At 46.8% G+C, this 22,157-nt stretch overlaps 8 protein-coding genes across 8 annotated transcripts; 4 read left to right on the forward strand and 4 right to left on the reverse strand.

The window, feature by feature from the left end:
* Positions 1-460: 460 nt before the first annotated feature.
* FPOAC1_004964 (uncharacterized protein) lies at positions 461-1,963 on the forward strand (the record flags this gene model as incomplete). The annotated part of the gene is made up of 1 exon (XM_044849499.1): positions 461-1,963. One exon carries the CDS (start codon positions 461-463, stop codon positions 1,961-1,963), a length of 1,503 nt encoding a protein of 500 aa, XP_044708209.1.
* A 514-nt stretch (positions 1,964-2,477) lies between these two features.
* FPOAC1_004965 (uncharacterized protein) lies at positions 2,478-3,449 on the forward strand (the record flags this gene model as incomplete). Its single annotated transcript, XM_044849500.1, has 4 exons — positions 2,478-2,604; positions 2,674-2,788; positions 2,849-3,195; positions 3,247-3,449. 4 exons carry the CDS (start codon positions 2,478-2,480, stop codon positions 3,447-3,449), a joined length of 792 nt encoding a protein of 263 aa, XP_044708210.1.
* A 243-nt stretch (positions 3,450-3,692) lies between these two features.
* On the reverse strand, positions 3,693-4,540 carry FPOAC1_004966 (uncharacterized protein; the record flags this gene model as incomplete). Its single annotated transcript, XM_044849501.1, has 4 exons — positions 3,693-3,815; positions 3,864-4,202; positions 4,254-4,319; positions 4,373-4,540. 4 exons carry the CDS (start codon positions 4,538-4,540, stop codon positions 3,693-3,695), a joined length of 696 nt encoding a protein of 231 aa, XP_044708211.1.
* Positions 4,541-4,946: 406 nt separating this feature from the next.
* FPOAC1_004967 (uncharacterized protein) lies at positions 4,947-7,180 on the reverse strand (the record flags this gene model as incomplete). Its single annotated transcript, XM_044849502.1, has 3 exons — positions 4,947-5,994; positions 6,045-6,261; positions 6,310-7,180. The coding sequence occupies 3 exons, from the start codon at positions 7,178-7,180 to the stop codon at positions 4,947-4,949; spliced, it is 2,136 nt and encodes a 711-aa protein (XP_044708212.1).
* A 370-nt stretch (positions 7,181-7,550) lies between these two features.
* Positions 7,551-10,259, forward strand: FPOAC1_004968 (uncharacterized protein; the record flags this gene model as incomplete). Its single annotated transcript, XM_044849503.1, has 7 exons — positions 7,551-7,625; positions 7,839-8,403; positions 8,587-8,731; positions 8,779-8,799; positions 8,849-9,229; positions 9,280-9,602; positions 9,664-10,259. 7 exons carry the CDS (start codon positions 7,551-7,553, stop codon positions 10,257-10,259), a joined length of 2,106 nt encoding a protein of 701 aa, XP_044708213.1.
* Positions 10,260-10,328: 69 nt separating this feature from the next.
* FPOAC1_004969 (uncharacterized protein) lies at positions 10,329-11,823 on the reverse strand (the record flags this gene model as incomplete). Its single annotated transcript, XM_044849504.1, has 2 exons — positions 10,329-11,609; positions 11,656-11,823. 2 exons carry the CDS (start codon positions 11,821-11,823, stop codon positions 10,329-10,331), a joined length of 1,449 nt encoding a protein of 482 aa, XP_044708214.1.
* Positions 11,824-12,527: 704 nt separating this feature from the next.
* FPOAC1_004970 (uncharacterized protein) lies at positions 12,528-16,843 on the reverse strand (the record flags this gene model as incomplete). The annotated part of the gene is made up of 3 exons (XM_044849505.1): positions 12,528-15,059; positions 15,111-16,008; positions 16,062-16,843. The coding sequence occupies 3 exons, from the start codon at positions 16,841-16,843 to the stop codon at positions 12,528-12,530; spliced, it is 4,212 nt and encodes a 1,403-aa protein (XP_044708215.1).
* A 1,210-nt stretch (positions 16,844-18,053) lies between these two features.
* FPOAC1_004971 (uncharacterized protein) lies at positions 18,054-20,487 on the forward strand (the record flags this gene model as incomplete). Its single annotated transcript, XM_044849506.1, has 6 exons — positions 18,054-18,095; positions 18,275-18,387; positions 18,457-19,227; positions 19,278-19,291; positions 19,363-20,146; positions 20,205-20,487. The coding sequence occupies 6 exons, from the start codon at positions 18,054-18,056 to the stop codon at positions 20,485-20,487; spliced, it is 2,007 nt and encodes a 668-aa protein (XP_044708216.1).
* Positions 20,488-22,157: the final 1,670 nt, after the last annotated feature.

The raw sequence follows: 22,157 nt of genomic DNA on the forward strand, positions 1-22,157 counted from the left end.
TTACAACTATGTATGATCCCTTCCTTATCCGTAGGAAACGGAAGGTGACTGGAACGAGAAGGTCGGGGATCGGAACCTGGTAGTAGTGGAGCATTACGACGTCGGAATAAGGTGTCCGCTGGATAATGCTGAAAAGGTGAAGGAATGGATTGCTGGCAAATATAAAATTTTAGGTAAAGTCAAATAAAGTGTGGCTTGGATTGGAACCTGCATAAAATGCCCCTGGAGTAGATTTCCCGATGGGGAAGCGTGTTGATGACATCGGGCCTTTAAGCACCAACTTCCAAAATAAAAAGTGAAACGAGTGACAATTTGGATAAATGTCAGAGTAGCACTTGGGTAAGGTGCATTCTGCACTTAAAAAAACTCAATATAAAAAGAATCATAAATCTTCACTCACTTTGTCTTCTTCTTCTTCTTCTTCTTCGTCTCTATCGTCGATCCTCATTGATTAGCGAACATGGAATCTCCACGCTCCCTTCGACGCCTCGCTGTCGCCCTCCTTTCTTTCACTCCTACTGTCCTAGCCCAGAACAAGGCTGATGTCATCTCGAAGTGTCTTGACGGGGCCGGCGTTCGAAATGTCATCGACACTGACAGCACCTGGGCACAGGAAGCAGTAATGTTCCAGAAGCGTTACAAGCCTGATCCTGAAGCTATTGCCTTCCCTGAGAACAGAGACGAAGTCGCTTCCGCACTCAAATGTGCTCGCGAATCAAAGGTCAAGGCCAATGCTCTTGGACCTGCGCACTCATTTCAGGGCAATGGCTTTGGAAACCCTGGCAACTTGGTTATTAACATGGCTGCTTTCGACGAGGTCAGCTATGATGAGAAGTCTACCATCCTTACCTTTGGTGGAGGTACCCATGTCGGCCCTGTTCAAAAATACCTCTGGGATACTGCTGGCCGTCACGTTCCGCATGTCCGCGGTGCTCACGTCGGAGTCACAGGCAGTAGTATAGGTGGGGGCTTTGGAACGACATCCAGATACCTGGGAACTCCTATGGATAATCTTGTTGAGATCGAGCTGATGCTCTTTGACGGTTCTATTGTCAATGTGAAGAAGGGCCACGATCTGTTCTGGGCTTCTCAAGGCGCTGGAGCATCGTTTGGTATCATTCTCTCCGCCAAGACCAAGACTTTCAAACCCCAGTTCGACAAGGCTATCAACTTCACCTTGACGATGGGAGATCTAACCCCCGAGGCTGGCGCAAAGGCTCTCGTGGCCATCCAGGAGTACTCTCTTAGCAAGGACTGCCCTGACACGTGGGCTTTCCGATGGAACATCATGGCTCCTCCTTATGATGGCATTGGATACTTCTATGGTAACCCTGCTTCGTTTGACAGCGTCATGGCTCCTCTTGTCAAGAAACTCAAGGCCATCAGCTCCAATACTGCCGTCAAGAGTACTGTTCTTCCCTGGTGGGATCTCGAGGTTGCTATCGCTGGACCGGGAATGAATTCACCCACCGGAGGATTTCTTGGGGGACGATCTTTCTACACTCAATCTCTCGCCACTACCACTGACCACCCTCTCACTGTCAAGCAAGCCCAGATCCTCTTTGAGGGCACCACTCTGGCTTTCAACCGCACCGACATGACAAAGTTCGGATACATGGATCTCTGGGGCGGTGTCTCCCGCTCTATCAAGGATAGCGACACTGCATATGCCCATGGCAAGAATCTTTGGTTGATTCGTTGGGACGCCAATGCCATTGGCCCATCCTACCCTAGTGATGGTATTAGCTACATGAGAGCTTCCATGAAGCCCTTCGAGGACTCACTTGTCAAGGGTGGTGCTAAGCTCCGTGGCTTCGTCAACTATGCTGATACGGAGCTTACCCAAACAGAATGGAGTTCTCGCCTGTACGGCGGCAACTATGAGCGTCTCAAGCAGATCAAGGCTCGATATGATCCTGAGGGTCTGTTTATTAACCACAAGCAGTCAATTCCTCTGCCTTGAGCTTGACTTGAATACGGTGATGGATTGGGATGGCTATACTTTGTTACGTATATAGTTTGTGTCCAATAGCAGTGCAAATACTTATCATGTTATCGTCAATAAGCATAAATGCATAAATCCCCGAGTCCAAACCCCGCTCTAACGTCGTAACGGAGCTAGCAGGCAACAGAAATGTCAGCTTTTGTGAATCAGGGTACAAAAATAAGCAGTCTAGGATACATATCTAAAGAGTATAAGACTAACTTGATAATTTTGTCTTTCATGCCCCAGTGACTGTCTTTTCTACTACCCTGTGGCAAGGTTTGCATGGCTCCTAATACCAGGTCAGGAACTTTGGCTGCAAAGGCATGTTCCATTAATGACGAAAGAGACTTTTCTTTTTCTTTTTAGCCTGTTTGTATGGTTACGCGGGTAGATCTTATTAGCTCAGCAAACTTTATATCAAGCCCCTCTTCCAACCTCCCGTCATTTTCTTCCATTCTGTATTTGGTTTGCTCACCGTAATGCCAGCAAAATGAAGTTTCTGAACCCAATCGCTGTTATACTCTCACTTGTCTCGTCTATCGCCCCTGTTGGGGCGGCAGAGGCTACAGCTATTGAAACCAGTCATCTGAGGGGGGAGGAGGTCGAATACAAAGGATGTGAGTACTGCCTTACTCACTGTTTCACACTGTTTGTCTAGAAGAATAAACCTAATCAATGCACAACAGTAACTTTATACATCTCGAAGCCGCACAAATCACTTGGCTACAAGAAGCCAGGAAGTAGGACTGGCGTGCTATTTTTGACAGACATTTACGGTCTCAAACTTAAAGAGAACAAAGAGTAAGGCAGGGTGTTTTGAGAAACAAAATATCTTATGACTGACTTACTGACTGCGTCTAGATTAGCCGACAACTTTGCCAAAGAGGGCTACGTCACAGTCATGCCAGATCTCTTCAAAGGTTCACCGGCACCAATTGAGGAGACTGCCGGTTTCAATGTGACAGAGTTCCTCGCCAAGTACCCCCCAAGTGTGACCGATCCAGTCGTCGCCAAAGCAATCAAGTATCTTCGTCAAGAACTCAAAGTCAACAAGGTTGCTGTCAGTGGCTATTGTTATGGCGGAAGATATGTTTTCAGGGAACTTAAAAGCAAGGGTGGAGCAGATGTTGGTTTCACGGCGCATCCTAGTTTATTGCAGACTGAGGAGATTCAGGCTGTTACGAAACCCGTCTCCATTGCTGGTGCTGGTAAGATTGATATCACCCACAACTTCAGGTTTGGAACTGACACTACTTTAGCCGATGATAATATCTTTCCTCAGCCGAGGCAAGCAGAGACAAACGCTATCCTCACAAAGATAGGAAAGCCGTTTTCTTCAACTTTGTACAGTGGAACAACTCATGGATTTGCGATTCGTGCGAATCTTTCAGATCCGCAGCAGGCTTTTGCCAAAACAGAAGCATTCTACCAGGCTGTTCGTTTTTTTGAAGCTTGGGACTAGAATTATTTACATACGATTTATGACGCCGTTAGGTACATATTTGTCCATACGTCTTTCTTCCAAAATCGAATAAATTGATATTGTATCAACTGATGAAATCTCGTAGCGCATAGAGTCAAGCCACTAAAAAGCTGAGTTCTGAGAGGGTAGAAAATGCACCCGGGGTAGCTGCTAAGTCCTCTATTGCCGTACCATATCCGCCGATCCAATGACGAGTCCATGAATTAATACTTCCGTCATATTCTATGTAATATCCTTTCTCAGAAATACAGCATCGACCGGAGGCTCTTTAGGATCTGTGTAAAAGTTTGGTTCCGTATGTATCAATCGATAAAAACGTCGCTCGTACCATTCTTGATTTGTAGACTTAATCGTGTTAGCTCGGTCTTTCGTGTTGTCAGAATCCCGACTTACAGCTAGCTCCAAACCAGTCTTTTCTCTATATAGTCTCTTCTGTGTATCCTTTTGAGCAGTATCAATGGCCAGTGTCTTGGCACATAGTGGTTCATCAATGGCCATTGACTCAATGAGGTCCATGGCAGCACGTCCAATGCCTTTGTTTCGCAGTGCTTTCGAAACGTAAAAGGTCTTGATCCAATAGACTCCTTCTTCAGGAAGGTCAAGAAGAAAATCTCCTTTCTTCTCATTGATTTGATCGAGTGAGATGTGACCAACTGGGTAAAACTTGGTGTGTAATGGCGTTCGTGGCTTGCCTCGGAGGCTTGAAGCTGTGTCTACCAATGGGTCCTTTTCCTATGAGCTAGTTAACCATTGATCATCAAGACTCATATAACACAAACTTACAGCGGGGAATGAATTGAAGTGAAGTTCAAGAGATTCACGAGTTCCAGGATCCTCGGGCTGAAGTGTCTAAATCGAGGTTAGCCAGCAGCTACAGTTATGGTGTTGCACCATTGACTCACGATCCAAAAGATGCACTTTTCTCCTATGGTCTGCTTTTCCTTCCATCCCTCAACCCTCTGTTGATCCCAACCGCACTGGATTCTCTGATCCCTAATACGATTTACATGCTCTACTGAGCTGGGGTCCCAGGGAACCAATACGATTTCTTGACGAGACGCTGACGGCATAACGGCAGAATAAAGTTTCTAAACTTCAGTGTTAAGCAAGAAATAAAGTTTTGGATATTTTCGACACCAATTGGCAAATCTGAGGAGTCATAACATACCTACGTACATGTGTTTCTTTGATGGTCGCACATGAGTCATGATCGGAGCTAGGTTTGCCCGCAGCTCCGTGTCTCGCTCGTATGATGTGCTCAAATCATATTGACCTGCCTTTTCTGTTTAGTCTGGATATCTGTGAGTTGTCTCGGCACCAGACAGTCACCAACGCCTCCACTTGTCTAATTGAAGCGATTGAGTGTTCAAGTGACACTGCGTAGTAGATCACAAGAATCAAATACGGCTACCAATCAAATCCAAGAAACTGTTCTTGTATGTCAAGTTTAATATTCCTCCTATAAACCTCGTCAAACTACATGTTGTGTAGGATCTGTTCAATGCTTGTCACATCAATTGACGGGCGGTTCAGCCACTTATCTTTGAGATAAGACGTGTCGCTTAAAAGCCCTCCGTTGGCCTTTGATGATATGGCAAACACCGAGCTCTTGATCCAAACTTCTTGCCCAGGCCTCAAACCACCCGGAATTGATACGCCGTTGACTGGAATCAGAGTTCTGGGGCGACAAATATTAGTATTTGAGTCTGGCCTCAGCACATAACTCTCAACTGGCGTCTTGGATCGGTCTAGGAGAGCCTCAATTGACACACCACTACATCCATCTTCCGAGCAAATCAGTGTTGAATCGTCATCTGAATAGATTCCCTCAAATTTGCCAGGCACGCCATCGTCAATAGTTTCAACGCATGAAAGGTTCATGCCATCAGCGGCCTTTCGACCATATATAGCAAATCCGCCCTCAACAGTATGAAGAGTGGGAATGCTGATGTTGCAGCGTAAACGATGCACCCGAATATGCCAATCTGGCGACCTATTAGTGGGCGGAAGAAAAACTGTATCAACAACCACAGCTCGATCGCCCCAGGGATACCATCTCACGCTCGCAACAGATATATCCGCCTGACACCAGTCCTCTAATTTGGTTCTCAACGTTCCAAACTTGACTTCGTCGCACTTCCACTTCACCGCCCAGGTTTCTCCGCCGTCCCTACTCAATGCCAGCTGATTGTCTGGGGCAATCTGTTGGATGAGGGGTCCTGTAGGTACAGAAAACCCAAAGGCTGACGAATAGGCAAACTTGCAATATTTCGCTTGGTTGGCTTTCATTGGCCACGCCACAAACTGGCCGGGAGTGAGCATAAAGTGATGGTTACCAAGCGGATGGTTACATAAGATTTGCCGTGGTGCTGGGGCTATCTGTGTTGGGGGATCAAAGGGAGGGTATTTTTGTACTTCTGACGTCCAGAATTCGTCGTCATCGTCCAAGCCAACAGCTATGAGTGTTTTGAGGCACCAGTAGACCGACTGGGGAGAGTTGTAGTCTTCGGCCATGTACATATTTCTGTACTCTCTTAGTTTCTTGACGATTAGGTGGTATTGGACTCAGCTTACGGATATAGCCACCCAATGGTCAAGGTACCATCAGTAGCAAAGATGTCAGCTGAATTCTTTGTCCACCATCTCAGATGTCTCACGAGGAACCCTTTGATAGCTCCGGGTGAATCGAGCGGCTGAGGCATTCCAGGGACTTTAGCAAAAGCTAGAGCACCAAAGAACCCCCCGCATGCAAACCGATATGTTAATGATCGACCGAAGGGAATTGCAGAGCCTATACTGATCAGTATTTCCATCAACCAGGACTTGCATTTTGACTGACCTTGAGCATCAAAGTATCTCCATATCTTTGAGCCAAAGTCACGGGCTCTTTGTCGATATATTTCACATCTCTTCTCGTCTAGGTCAGCAGCAAACTTTGAATAGAGAACCTGACTGAATTGTATGGCAAAACTTCCAGAGTAGTAATCTGCTTGTCTTCCAACTCCAATGGCGTCTCGACGTCCAGTTTTGGAGACAAGATCCTTCTCTTGGGCTGCTTGATCGGCTGTTTGCCACGGTCCGTCACCTGACCACCCGTCTTCCAGGTAGAAGCTGTCCAATATCTCGAGATCAGCATCTAATTCAGGTTGAACTTGAGACAAGGGCAAGCCGCAAGTCTTGACTAGGGCCAAGTTGCAAAACACTCGAAACCATCTCCAGTTCGTTGGAGGCATCTCCTTTCCGTTGATGGAGCTCAGCCAGGATCTGATGTTGTCTTTCTGGCCGTCACTTAGCGGATTGTAGAATCTCTTTGGCGCAGCTATGAGTGCAAACGCAATCATCTCAGCTTCCACCATCCTTTGGTCCATATTTCTCATAGCACCCCAATATTCCGGATGATTTGGATCAGTCCCTGCTATGAAGCCTTGGACCCATGGTTGAACTAATTCATCAACACGAGCTGCTAGGTCTTTGTTACTGATAGAGTCATATCCGTAAAGTAACGGCGCAATCGCCCATAGTGGCCTTGCAAAGCCTTCCAGCTGGGCAGCTGACTCGTCGAAATGTGCACCTGTGGCTACTGGGATCCGAATTCGAGATTTATCTGACGAAAAGTACTTGTTGAGGGGACTAATGAGTGCGATTATGGCCTCGATGAAGTCATCTCGAATTTCGAATTTGTTGTCGGAGAATCCTGGTAGCGGTGGCATTTTGGTGTTTCAGTTTTCGTGTCATTGAAGAGTTTGGATTGCATTTACTCGTGCATTTCATAGCAGACTTACTATCGCGTATGGTCTCATTCAAGGTGTGCCCTGCTCCTAATCAGATGATGTTTGAGCTAACCCAACTTCGGGCATCGGGACATTGATCTCCGACGTCTTGCAGAATAGCCACGATTGGCCCGCTTAGATGCTCTTCCCCATGGGGAACTCACAAGGTTGGTTTTTTGGGTTGCTGATCGACAGATATCTCCGCTCCTTCAACTCCTATTTATTTTTTACGTATGCAACTAACTGATCCGTCGGGCAGCGGGCGAGCGAGTTCAAACAGATATGGATCATCAAAATATACAGTCACCCAATGCTGGGAATGGATCCACTATTACAGATACCGAGATTCCCAGTTGTCAAGGTTGCAGAAGACGAAAACTACGATGTTCGAGAGATCAGCCTACCTGCAATCATTGCCAGCGGCTAAGTCAGTCATACGAACCAACCACGGGGCCAAGCTTTCCAGGTACTAATTACAACAGACTCAAAATGTTTTTACGAGAAGAAAAACAAACCTGGTGTAAAGACTGGTGTAATAGAAGGCCTCAATCGTAGAGTTGGTATGTACAACGGTAGTGACTTGGACTCTAACTAACAGCATCAAGAGGCTCTCGAAAGTACGGTATTTCAAGGCTCGGACACCAATAATTCAACCAACTCAGTCGATTCGTCACAAATCATCGGAGCATTCTCGGGCCTCATACAAGAACTTCGTGGTTTGATATCCAGTGCTGGCGTTTCGCTACCATCACACGCTGTCAATAACGACTTTTCAGCTCTGCCTCAACAAGCAACACCTGGGACAGTCCTCTCATCCCCAAATGATTTCCAGCAGCATCCTCGGAAGAGAAGAAGAGTCGACAGCTGCGGCAATCCAAACATAGAGTTGGCCAGCCAGCTCAGCGAGCTGGGAAGTACGACAACCCAACTGCCACCACCAGAGTTGCTTGAAGAAGTCATCAACGCATATTTCATCCTGGTTCAGCCATGGATACCCATCCTACATGAGACCCGTTTTAGGAGCCGCTTTTATAACCATGAGCAGTTACCCTACCTCACTGTACTTTTGCATGCCATAGTAGTTGCTGCCATCCGCTTCGTGGACTCCGGTAGTGAGAAGCTGTCTGAGAAGGAGACTGAGGCATGGATATCCAAGTCAAGAAGTATAGTTCTTTTGTCCGGCATGGACGGGATGTCGGTGGAGAACTTACAAGCTCTTAGTATAATAGCGTTTACGGATGTAAGGACAACTTTGCTTATCAACGTACCAATCTAATAAGTATACTAGATGGGCAATGGAGATATGCATCGGGCTTGGCCCATCATAGGCTCGCTAACAAGGACAGTCGAATATCTTCAGCTCAGTGTCGAGTTTGACGATCGACAACAAGGACCTCTTTTGAAACCATTAACGTCCTTATTGCCATCCCAGAATTGGACACAGGAAGAGGAACGAAGAAGAGTCTTTTGGAGCATATTCAACTTGGATAGGTACGTTTATAGTAGGTCAAGTCGAGGGAATACTAACAAGACCATAGGCTATGTTCTGTCATGACTGGGTCAGTTTCTAATGCCGAAAGCTATGCCAGCATTTACTAACTCATATAGATGGAACACAAGCTTGACATCGGATGACGTTCGCAGAAGACTCCCCGCCGATGGTGGTCTTTGGCACAAGGAAGAGACAGTATTGACGCCCTACTTCGGGATTTGGGATCGATCTGCAGGAAAGATGGGGAATTCGATTGTGTTCCTTCCAGCTCACTCGGAAGCACCAGCAGAAACGCCATCGACCAATACCACGGCATCCAAGAGTAATGACACTGTCGATATGACCACTGTAGGCGCTTTTGCATACTGTATTGAAGCAACTGAGTCTTTGAGCCGGGTTACTACCTACTTTCTCCAGCAAAGGATCAATTTTAAAGATCGCCAAGAGGTCGGGAATTGGCTTACCAGGTTCAAGGAATTGGATCTCCGCCTTGTTCAGTACGTTTCTTGATGTCATTCTTTACAAATTGACTGACCTCTCTCACCAGTTGGAAGATGTTCTTGCCTCAAAAGTGGAAAGACTCCAACATCTCTCGAAGACCAACCATCATCAACATGGATCCCAACCTCACACTTGCCCATATCACACATAATACCTCGATGATTTTGTTACATCAACAGATAGCATACCCGGCACCACAATGGACAAGTATTGTCAGAATGCCCAGTGCCCACAGCGCTGAAACATGTCAAATCGCTGCGGCGGAAACAGCAACGATTACACGAAAGTATCTCAAGTACACCCCAGAAAATAGTCCAGTGAACAGCCAATTCGCGTTTTGCGTCTTTGTTAGTGCTCGGGCGCTGCTAGGTAGGTGTTGTCCTTCCTCCAGTTCCTTGCTTTCTTTAATCTGGAGCTGATGAATATGTAGTTCACTGGAGATACTACAAGACAGTGTTGGCTCACGAGTTCTGGGTTTTGGTTGAGAGTCTTGATGATTTTGCCAAACGCTGGGCTGGCCCAATATCCAAAGACAAGTCCAAAATCTCGCTCGCTGGGAGATATAGTTCTCAGTTACGTGCTCTTTATCAAAAGTGCACAGAGAATCCAGATCATTGCCCTGACGTGGTTGGTTATTCCACCGACGGCTTCGTTGATCAGAAGTCTACTCACATTCCTCAGGAACGTGAGCTTACTCGATATGACACTCATAACGAGGAGTCGACAGCCTCAAGAGCCTGGCAGACATCATTTAATACGCGAGCGACGAATACTGGACTTCCTTTCGATCCCACCCAGACACAGATTTCAAATGAGCAGCTCAACTTCCTGCCTCAAATATCACCTACAAATCCAAACATGGAGCACAATTCTCCGGACGAGCTATCTGCTATTTCTACTGTTCTCATGGATCAGGACTTTATGCAATTGGATCGGGTGATTAGTTTTGACGACATGATGTTTACAGCACAGACGATTGACGACCAAGGAGCTGCTTTTCCTGTAGATAATTGGACTTTGGGTTAAACCAGAGCAGGTGTTATTGTTCATTATCTGATCATTATTATAATTCAAACTAATAGGAAGCCTTTGTATTTACACAAGTCCCATCTTCAGCAACCTGTTTCCAAATTCAATGGTGTAATAATCGGCATACACGAGCCCATGGTCCCAATATCTCTTGTAGTCCTTCGCATTGTGATTGGCTGTGGCGTTCTTCAGGATAGCTTCAAAATGGCTGTTGGGCTCCAGGTCCTGAACTTCAAATGTCCCGTCAGCCTTCAATGCGACCTTGGACCTTTCCCGTGCTAAAGAAAATTCAAGCGTGTCCTTGGCGATCTGAATGGCCATCGATTGATATCTCTCACTGAGGTCATGCGACTTATTGCCGGCCAGGGCTTGCGAAAGTACCAACATACCGTTCGCCGCAATGATACCCGCAGATGAGTCTCGCAACGGAGCAGAGGTATCTATGGGTGCATCGAAATCCCACAGTGGTACGTAGCGGCCCTTGGTGCGGCTCTCTCCGGGTATAGGTACCTCAACGCAGTCGGGAGACTTGAGGAGTCTGAATATAAAGTATTCAGCGAGTCCCATGGCTGCATCGAGGAACTGGGGATCTTTGGTCCAATTGTAGGTCTGCGAGTATCCGAGGATGCCCCAGGCTTGTCCACGGGCCCAGGTTGAGTTTGCGGAGTACCCTTGACCAGTCCTCTTCTCTTTGATAGATCCGTTGTTGGGGTCAAAGTTGACAACATGAAAGGTACTGTACATAGTTCTGCCGACAGAGTCGTCGGTTTCATTTCGGAAAAGGGCTTTGATCAAGGCTTTGGCGTGGGTTGTCGCTGCTTCAGCCATCTCTGTCTGGCCAGTCTGTGCTGCTGCGTAGTACAGTAAATCGAGATTGCACATCGAGTCGATGATGACCAGAAAGTCTTCAGTCATGCTTGAAATATCGACACCGTCTTGAGACAGGATATCCCAAGATCGAATAGCGCCGACATTGGAATTGTATCTGGAGTAAAGTGATTGTGCAGCCGTTGTGATTGACTGTAGAGCTTCGAAGTCATGTAGAACCTCCCAGCGTACTCTCATCGACGGTTGGATCATGAAAGACATGTCGTGAGTGTCTTCTCGTCTGGCGTAGACGTGAAGCGGGTCAGACCAAGCTCGTCCGACTTTGAGTAATTGCTTTAGAAGCTGCTGCTTTTTGGAACTGCCGGGTGACACTTGTGGAAACTTGATCATACGCTCAATCAAAGAGTATATGGAACCTGGGAAGAAACCGCATGTCCAAAAGAGCTTTTCTCGAAGGACATATTTGCCAGTGTCTGGCCCAGTTTGAGGTACATACTCGGGATACGCGATTGGTGGGTTCTAAACATGTGAGTTGTTTTTCTGAGATATTTAGATTCCGTCTCACATTGTTTATTAATCCGCTTTCTGCAGCATAAAGAATTTTGGCAGTAATATTGTCGTTAAAGAGGTCAGCCAAAGTCGATGAGATGGGTGGTGTGTTCAAAGTAGAGACTTTGCCATTCTTCGGGTCAGTGCCATTAGTATGGCCGTTGACACCACTAGAAATCGTCATTTTTTCGTCTTTGGAATAATGAAAGTTGTTTGATTGAGTTCTTCTGTATATATTTCTCTTAAATGAAAGTCATCTTGATCTGCACTTGACAGTTACTCTAGACCTCAGTCTTTCCCCGAACTTCCGAAAGGAATGATCCCGACACTTTCACCGGAGGCCGATGCCCTTAGTCATCATAGTGGGGCTGCCACAAAAACGATGTACTCCGTACCTCCTTAATAGTATAGCACAAATACCTTGTGATTCGACAACAGTCCATGGTACAACAGGTACTGAGTCTATATATTCCAGACTCTAAACTATAGTTAATTGCTTAGAGTTCTAGTAGTATTATCTATCATCAATCAGTACAGGGGCAAACTTGACGTTTGTTAAACTCTACCTGTATATAGACGATCGAGTTCAGGGTAGGCGTGTGTCGAAATAGTATCCAATCAGAATATTCACCGAGCCCCGCTCGTGATGTCTTTGTAAAAAGATGTTGATATTTGATGATGCCAAATTGTTATCAAGTTTAGTCTAGATACCACACACGTCCCGGGCAAGGCAAATTGAAACATACATACATACAGCAACTCCCAAGCGAGAAATATTAATAATAATAAAAAATGTAATGGTAAACATGTCTAAGTAGCAAGTCTATAAGTCTAAAATTGCAGTCTATAAAATCGGATATGAAAATGATTGCCATAGTATTTCAAGGTCTACTCCGCCTTTTTAGAAGTCTTTGTTCGCAGTTTCATCAAAACATAAACAAGAGCATAGGAAGTAAAAACAAAAGCAGCGGTGATACCAGCATTCCTCCAACCGTAGGAGTATTCCTTGATGTTGAGAGTGCGAAGATAATCCTCGCCCTTGGTGTACGAGCACACCATACACTCATCAGTAGCATCAGGATTGATCAGGTTACTGGGAACCTGGGTGAGCCACTCGGACAGATATTCGCCACAAGTAGTACCATTCGGGGGACTGAAGCGAGCAAACTCCTTCTCCTTGCACTTGACCTCAGCACCCCACACACTGAAGGTGAGCATGCTGCTCATCAGATAATTGAATGGGTTGATGTAGTAAAGCCAATATCGCCAGAATACTTGGATACCAGCGTATGGCACAAGGACACCGCAGAAGGAAACGAGGATAGTGAGGACGAGTGGGTTGACAAGCGATGCGAAGACTTCGTTGGGCGCATAAGCGGCAATGAACTGGCCGATACCAGTGTAGATAAACTCATACATGAGCATAACGAAAAAGGTACTTCCAGCACGAGACGTGTGATCAGAGAATCCAACTGTGTAGTACCAGCAGACGTAGTAAATGACAGCGCATACCACCAGATACGGAACTTCGGAAACGATAAGACCGGTAACGAAAGCGACCCAGGAGTACATCTTGGACTTCTTCTCACGTGTCTCAAAGATATCTCGACGCTGAATAAACAAAGGCTGGAGTTGGGCCATGACACCAGGTGCGACAAAGATGAAATTGAAGATGGTGAACAGCTTAAGTTGGAGTTCAGCAACTGATGACCCGATCTGCCAGAAGGTAAAGCCGTTGAAGAGAGCCGAGAAGACGTGTAGGGCATACTTGTTGTTGATGTAGTCTGTGTTACGATACAGTGATACATTCATACGCTGGGTGACGAGCTTGGTCTGCTCCCAGACTGAGGTAGCAAACTCGTGACCATCGTCGTTGGTGCCAGGTGGCTTGGAGGCAGCATCGGTGATGATGTGATCAAGTTCCTTCTCCACGGCAGCGTGTTCAGGCGAGGATAGCCAGACTTGATTCCAGTCCTTGCCGCGATGACCAGAGACAACATCAATGATGAACTCAGCCGGGTTGACATCCTTGGGGCAAGGCGCGCCATAACGGCCAAAGTAGTCAGAGACGGTCTTTGCCTGATCCCCGATGTCGCCAAAATAAACTGTCTTTCCACCCTTGGCAAGCAAGAGGAGACTATCAAACTGAGAAAAAAGCTGAGCGGAAGGTTGGTGGATAGTGACAAGGACTGCTTGGCCAACAGCAGCCAATTTTCGTAGGAAGCGGATTGTATTAAAGGCCGACTGACCATCGAGTCCAGATGTTGGCTCGTCCAAGAAGATAAGAATACTAGGCTTAGAGACAAGCTCGACGCCGATGGTAACTCGCTTGCGCTGCTCAACGCTCAATCCAGCACCAACCTTTCCAATAAGGGTATGGGCAATGTCGTGAAGTTCGAGAAGATCAATAATGGTGTCGACGTATCTCAGCTTCTCCTCGCGAGGAGTATCACGGCTTTGTCGAAGCAGGGCAGAGAATTCAAGGGCTTCGCGGACGGTAGCGTAGGGTTCATGTACATCGAGTTGCTCACAGTAACCTGCCGAGCGCTGGAAAGAAACCGGTAGAGGACGACCATCGACCATGATTGAACCACGGATGGTACCATCTGTCTTGCGCTGTGCAAGAACATCGAGAAGAGTGGTCTTTCCAGCACCCGAGGCGCCCATGAGGGCTCCGAGCATACCTGGCTTGACCCAACCTTGGACGTTGTCGAGAAGAACGCGGTCCCCAGAGGGTGTCTTGACGGTGTAAGTCAGGTTCTTCCAAGTGAAGACTGAAGTGTTGCGGACTAGGTTGTCGGCGATACCGCTGGCGTCAGTGTCATCGCCCGAGACAACACCACCGTCTTGACTACCAGTCATCTTCTTTTCACCCTTGGTCTGGCCCTCTTCGTCAGACTGGCGAAGGGCTGCCGTGATATGAGCGTTCTCTCTGGGAATCACGAGAGAGGGCCCGTCCTCCTTTGCCGGATGCCATTTTGAAGTGAAAAAGATGGTAACAACCACAAAGAGAAGCCACCAAGCCCAGATAATGCCAAAGTTCCTCCAGAGGTGATCATGTCCATAGGACAGAGAAGCCAAGTAGTCATCACCAGTAACAAAGGTCTGGCCAGGCTTGGCTCCACCTACACCGGCACAAGCCTGGTGATCGCCATCGTTGAAGCCGGGGCCACTGGGAACAAGACTGTTGCCGACACAAGGGATGATCTTCCCGTGAAATTCGTTGGATAGCAGAGCGTCGAAAGCATATGCCAGAGGGTCGATCCAGAAGATCCAGAAGAACCAATCGTGCATCAAGGGTTTCTGGATGAGATAGCCAGAGTACATGATTGTAGCGGTAATGACAAGTCCGGAGACCTTGGAAGCAGCGTCGAAAGTGCTGAAGGCGGCACCGATGGCTCGGAAGAGGGCGGTAATACACTGTCGTTACGTGTTAGTCGGGCTCGGTAGATTGGTCTTCGGTTGACTTACAATGGTGATGGCAACCAAGATGATCCAAAAGGTAAAGAAATGTCCAGCGGTACGAGTAAGCCCAACCATGAAGTACTCAACAACCGAAAACGTAGTTACTTGTGTCAATATGATTGGTATGTCAGCGGCAATCTGAGCAATGCAGAATGCAGCAGGATGATACATAGCAAAGGACTTATGCTTGAGAAGAACAGGACGGCCAGTGAAGGAGTCAGTGACCTCGGACATTGAGACGAGAGAATTACTGAGAAGAGCAACAAATACGGCACCAGACTTGACGAACAAACCGCTCGAGTCACCCGAAGCGTTGTAGAAGAGAGAACCGGCGATGAGAGCTTGGACGATCATGGATAGCTGTTTGATCAAGAATGTGGCCCTGTCTCCTAACACAATCTGGTACTGCCGGATAATCGATGCTTTGGTTTGAGCTAAAAAACCGACCGTCATGGGATCGCTGTCAGATAATTTCTTGTCTTTGAATTGACGAACACCATCTTGAAAAGCCTTTGTCTTCGCCTTGGCGATGTCGGAAGTAGGATAGTCATATTCAGATCGTACTCGTTCGTAAATCGGCGACTTCTCGTACTCATCCCGGAGGGCTTTTGCTGTTCGTGGGAATCGACCCTGGTGGTCGTGATGGACTTGTCGCTCGGTAGGAACAGTCACTCCGGTCAGATAATCTGCAACATTGGCACCATGTTGACAAATGAAACCCATGCTCTCCATGAAAGGCTTGGCTTCCTTGAGGGGACCATAGTAGACCTGATGTCCTTCGTCAAGGACGAGGACTTTATCGAAGAGGTCGTAAATGCCGTTACCGGCTTGGTAGAGAGTGACCACGGAGGCTAGGCCCATGACATCAGTCATTGCGCGGATAGCCTTGGTGTATTCCAAAGCACTATATCTTGTTAGAAGGGGAGCACGGGGACTGTCTCTGTTGAATTTACTTACGTGCTTGCGTCCAAACCACGAGTAGAGTTATCCCAGCAAAAGACTGAACCCTGGGTGGCCATAGTCTCGATAATGGATACTCGTTTTCGTTCACCTCCGGAAACGCCACGGACAAAAGCATCGCCAACCTTGGTGTCAATGGTATGTTCGATACCCATGGACTTGAGCAGAAAGTCTCTTGTCTGGGTTCGAAGTTCTTCATGTGAGTTGACGCCTTGGGGGAGCTGAAAGGGGAGCTTGAGACGAGTGGCAAAGTCCATGGTCTGACCAACGGTCAAGGCGGGATAGAATACTTCTTCTTCAGTGTTCATGACGATCTGACCGCGATACCTCTGGGCTTCTCCGGCTGTCATTGAACCATAAAAGACATCACCCTTGACGCTGGCGTAACCGCGTCTCTTGTTGGAAATCATGTTGAGAAGTGTGGTACATCCAGAGCCGGGGCGACCCAAGACGAGAAGCATCTCTCCAGGCTTGACGCAGCCATGGCTGTTGTCTAGGATGGTCTTGAGTGGTGACTTTTGGCGGGATTCTTTAAAGAGCTTCGGAATGTTGTACTGAGAGATAACATTTTCATGAATGGCAGCATCAGCGGCGATGACATCGACTGTGAGATTGTTCCATGTTACGCCGAGTTCTCTATCGGGGACGCCTGAAGCCGTGTCACGCTCTTTGTAGCCGATGACATCTGACTTCATCTTCCATTCGGAGTCATTGTTGGGGGTTTCTTTGATAGGTGTTGGATCATAGACCGTCGAGTCGATGCTATCGGAGGATTCCATGATGTTTGGTAGTGTCTTGATGTGGACAAGAAACAGTCCTGGCTGGATAACTAACTACCTAGCCACAACTTCCTGGTCAACAAGATCTGAATGAACAAATACGGGAGATATGACAGTGATGCTGGTATAACATGTTGGTTTAGGGGGCAGTAGGCTTGTTTTAAGCAAAGATTTGCTATGTTTGCATCAGATTCTTACAAACATGGCGGGCTTCTTCGGTGTCCGACGGGAGGATTTGCCGGAGAATGCAGCCAATGGAATCACTGAATCTGAGAAAAGACATTGTTGATCAAGCGATCCTTGATGGGTTCTGTGGATCAAGAATGAGGCTGATGGAACAAGTCTGGAAATTGCGAGTGCGAGCAAGGGTTTTAGCCGCTTAGTAACAGGGTCTTTATCAGTTGGTGGCTTGAAGACTATGAAAATGACAAGGGTCCAAGTCATCTACGTAGGGTACTTTGGTGGATAATGATAAGTACTTACCTACAACCTGTAAATAGCACATTTCACGTGTGTAACATGGGTCCCTTTGTGTTCTCTTGGCAGTGATTACTACTTCATAGTATCGTGTCTCGGAGAACTCAACCCTTATTATTAGAGTATCAACTCGGACGAACTAGAACTGCGAAAACTGTCGGTAGATGAAAGTGATGACGTATAATAGTAATCATGTACCATGCTCGCCCGGATCGATCCGGATAGATTGGAGCGTTTGATGTTGTACCGGATGTCTGGGAGACCAGCATCAGTGGAAGTCAGTTTGACAAGACGATGAAGATCTTCCATGTAAATCAGAATGAGTGGGCCGGGAGTTGAGGGAGGCGACAGAACTACCGCTTAGTGATCAATCTAGCTTGACATTCCCTGTCTAGCGGGTTTCTGGTCTCGAATCTTGACATGACAGGCCTGACTAGACCCTGTCTAGCGCTGACAGAACTGCCGCTTAATCAGCGGTGCTTTGTGAGTCTCAGCCATAACTTCCGAATCATCGGACACTTTCGACACTCCGACTTTACCTTCAGATTCAACTTTGATGGAATCGAGCACATTCTGCCACCGAATTGGAACTCATTCTCACTTTGCTGTCATTGTAAGACGGCCTTTGATTATCAACGCTAATCGGCTTTAATATTCGGCACAAAGATCAATTTCCGTGCAATTTCAACTAACTAGTTACCCGTTTGCTTTGCTTCCGAGTCCATTTTTGAATATGGTTCAAAAACACGCTTGTGATGCATGTCACAAACGTAAGGTACGTACAGTATTGAAATAATTTCTCTCCATTTTTCTTTTCATCCACCCTAGGGCAAGCTTGACCTGAACCTGTCTACCAAACTCATTCATCTCTTGGCGGCCCTGATCAGATCATCGCCCGGGCACTCATACCATCTGCGCCTACCCACTATTCAAGTGGCTTACTACCTATACTAGATCCAGTGTGATTTGACAGACTCTACTGCCCCCTGTAACTGGTGCCAACACCACAATCTAGCTTGCACTTTCGATCGTGTCAGGGGCCGTAGGAAGAAAGCCGTCAGGTCTAGGTTAGTTCTATCTATCTCCTAATGTTGATCCAAGACCATCTCGGCTTACCTAGGTATACTATACTATAGATCCAAACAAACATCGGAAGGGAGCCTTGTAGAAAGATTGAGAAAAGTGGAAGAAACACTTGCTCGAACGCTTGCTAGGCAGAATGACTCTTTGAGCCGGGTATCACAACATTCCAATCCCAGTTCTCCGCCCTCACAAAACAGGCGGAGCCAAGAAGACTCGACAATGAATAACGGTAAAGAGCCCATTCAGATGGCTGCCACACAGCCAGACTCATCTACTTCTCCCATGCTGGACCCAGAATCTGTCATCCAAAGAGAGAGCCTCCCTCCTGTTGTGAGCTCTCCCAGTTCTGCTGTTAGCTATGGACAGCTCCATTTTGGCGGCTTTCACTTAGGCCACCTTAGCCAGCATAATGGGCTGCCATTGATATCGGATCAAGGCAAGGAGTGGATTGCGTCTAAAACGGACATGCAGATTGATTTCGACGAAGGACAACAGCTTCTCCCTACGCTTGCACTACCCTTGTCGGCACACCCTTTCATCGACCCACAGGACCTATATACCCTCCCGGATAGAATGGCCATTGAAACACTTTTCAATGCGTTTGCCAATTCATCATTCAGACTTGTTTTCCCCCTTGTAGACCCAGGACTTTTCTACGATACAATAAACCTGGCATATCTAAGCTGGAGTGGAAAATCTCCCTCACTTGAGCAAATGAGCCAAAAGGCCTGTGTCCTAGCCTTTGCGTCTATAATCCCATTATTCCAAGGGTCGCTGACTGATCTACCCCCTGTGGACACCGATATATGTGCCACCAAAGCTCGGTATATTCTTACTGATGTTCTGGAGGGATCGAACCTTGTTACTCTCCAAGCGGCCTTCATGCTGGTAAGTTCTTTTCTGTCTAGTCTATACACACGAGCTAACATCATTGCGGAATATGCATGACATCTTGCTAGGGCGACTCCGTTCCGCTTCCATGTTTCACGCCATTGCTTGCCGCATGGTCTTTACCCTTGGCGGCCAACACTACACCACAACTGAGACCAACAACGGTCGTATCTCTCGCGATGGTCGACAGCGTCGCCAAACAAGACTGCTCTTCTGGCTCATCTATATCTTCGACAAGGACATCGCTCTCCGGACTGGCCAACCTCCTTTGATGTCTGATGACTACTGCGACCTGACCTTGCCGGAGAACTACCTGGAGTGCTACGAATATCTCCCTGGCCTAACTCATCATCTCCCCCTTGAGTCTCCTGGTGACAATGGCCTCACACCCCATCTTCCAGGAGATCCACGTCTGAGTCATATCAAAGAAAAGACCAGCCGCTTGCTCTACTCCGCGCAAGCCGCTAAAAAAACACCTGCTCAGCTTCTATTTGACATCAGAGACCTAGACAACGAATTGGAGACTTGGAGAAAGTCTATCCCGCAGACCTTCCGACCCCAACTTTCTATTGTCAGTGACTCTCAAGTTAACGTTGAAGGGATGCATCTTCCGCGCAGCATGCGGGCCATTACCCTTCATCTTGAATACCACCACCTTCTGGCCACTATTCATCGCGCCAGTGGCAGATGCATGCATGATCCTGACCATGAGGAGTCAAACGTTGACGCACAGTGGCCATCCACTATTGAATCAGGCGTTGAATCAAGCATTACTCTGGCGCTAGAAGCGAGCCGTTCAACGCTTGTGTACCTAAAGGCGGCCTTAAAAGGACTAGCCGGGGAAGCTTTCTGGTAAGTTGACAACAATCACATCACACATAGTGAGTGGATCTGGCTAATCTTATACTAGGGTTGTTGTGTTTTACCCTACCGCTGCTATGATTACTATCTTCTTCAACATCCTCATGCATCCTCTCCGTATAACGGCCCATGCAGACCTACAACTACTTGTATCTGCCGCTGAGTTGATCCACAACCTTCCATCATCGCACCACATGTGTCACCAAGATGAACAAATGACTCTCGTCAAGGGGTTTTGCATGGAGCTTGTTCGCCTAGCCAGTGGTGCAATCAGAAAGGCTACCTCTGAATCGCAACAAGAACATGGATATCTGCCAACATCCGACTCATAGGAGAAGCTTCGGGGCGGAGCCTTCCTCCAGGAAAACGAGTTCTTCAACGTTGATGAGATTTGGGTTCCCACTACCCGGGAGAAGTACCCATATATTCTTTCATCACGCCGAATGTGATGGTTTTGTCACAAACTGAGGGGAATTATGTACCGCTACCCCTGCGCAGGCATTTCATGAAGATTTATTTGTCTTCTATAATTGCATTTTTCTAAGCCATGTCAGGTTTGTGGCCAGAAAGGATACCAGCGAGGAGCATAGTGGAAGCTGGTTTAGAAAGGGACAACCCGAGTGGACAGGAAACCCTTTACGTGTAAGAGATGATGTATAAGACATACTAAAGCCTACAGTGGCCATAACTCATAATACAAACTATGAAACAGTTCCCTTGGAAGTTTTATTCTTGAACAAGGAATGTTGTCACCACATCGTAAAAGGGTTTCTGAACATTGCTGAACATCCAGATACCTCATCATCGGCCAGGATCCTTGTTTAGAGGTACAATATAATTGAGTAAGCAGCAAAAGCCTTCAAAATCGACCTGGATGATATGGCATTCGTTAAGTAGTAATAGTAGGTTTAGCTTTACTTTCTTAATATATTCCCTTTTCAAAAACTATAAGATGCCATCTCGCGATCGCTATATGAATATTCAGCTGTCTACTTAGGTTCTAGACTTATAGTTAGTTTCTTTTAGAAATATATTTCATCCACGACCAGGGTAATTAAAACAGATAGTTTAACCTGTTAATATAGATGTGAAAGTCTAGACTTGGAGAACTCCCACATTGACGCCGCCGAGGAAGTGTAGAATCTCAACCCTGGAGTGTCTGAGCCTAGAGGTTGTGCTGTGTAGGCCTCTGGAAAGGGACAGTGCAAATCAAAGAAAGGTGTGACAGCGGCGAATGATGACACGAACTACTTGCTGAGAACTATTATTAAAGGAGCACAGGTCTGAGAAGAAGATCAGATACTATACCAAATTCACAGAGATTGAGAGTCTACTGTGGCAAGCTTATATCTTAAGGTTTTGTCACAAGTGTTGCGCAAGTTACCATTGGTTTGGCAACCAAGTTTCGCCTTGGAACGAAGCCTTTACGTTCTGAACAATCCAGAAAAGAATCTTGAATCAAAATCAGGGTAGTCATCCGGATAGTATGTAGGTTGTGGCGCCTCCCTGACACACGTAGTGAAGTGTATATACTGAGATCGGTGAAAGTCGCAACACAACACTACCGAGTCAAAACCACAATGTATCACATATCTGATTCTTAGAAGGCTTTGTTGTTCGAGGCCGGTCGTAGTCGTATAATTGCTTTGGAGGCTTAGGTGTATGGGGGGCCGAGATAGGCCGCCTCGCAATACCAGTGATGAATCTAAGGAGGCAACAGTTGGAGAGTCGTATTAGATGTTGAACAAGGTTGATCCAAGTTATAAATTAGAAACAAAAAAGAGTCTCGAGGGAACTAGGGACGTTATGCCACTTACAGGCAATCTCAAAACTATACCGAAACGCCGTATCTCCAACGGCCTTCTTCCCTATACTTCACTATAGGTTAATATAGTAAATACATGGGAAAAGCATTGAATTTCAAGCTGGGGAGAGTTTGAGAACATACCGAATATCCTTGTGTTTGAGAGGTGGTCCAAGATTGCTGATGAGTGGATTCGGC

Source organism: Fusarium poae, chromosome 2, assembly GCF_019609905.1.
Source record: "Fusarium poae strain DAOMC 252244 chromosome 2, whole genome shotgun sequence".
NCBI lineage: Eukaryota > Fungi > Ascomycota > Sordariomycetes > Hypocreales > Nectriaceae > Fusarium > Fusarium poae.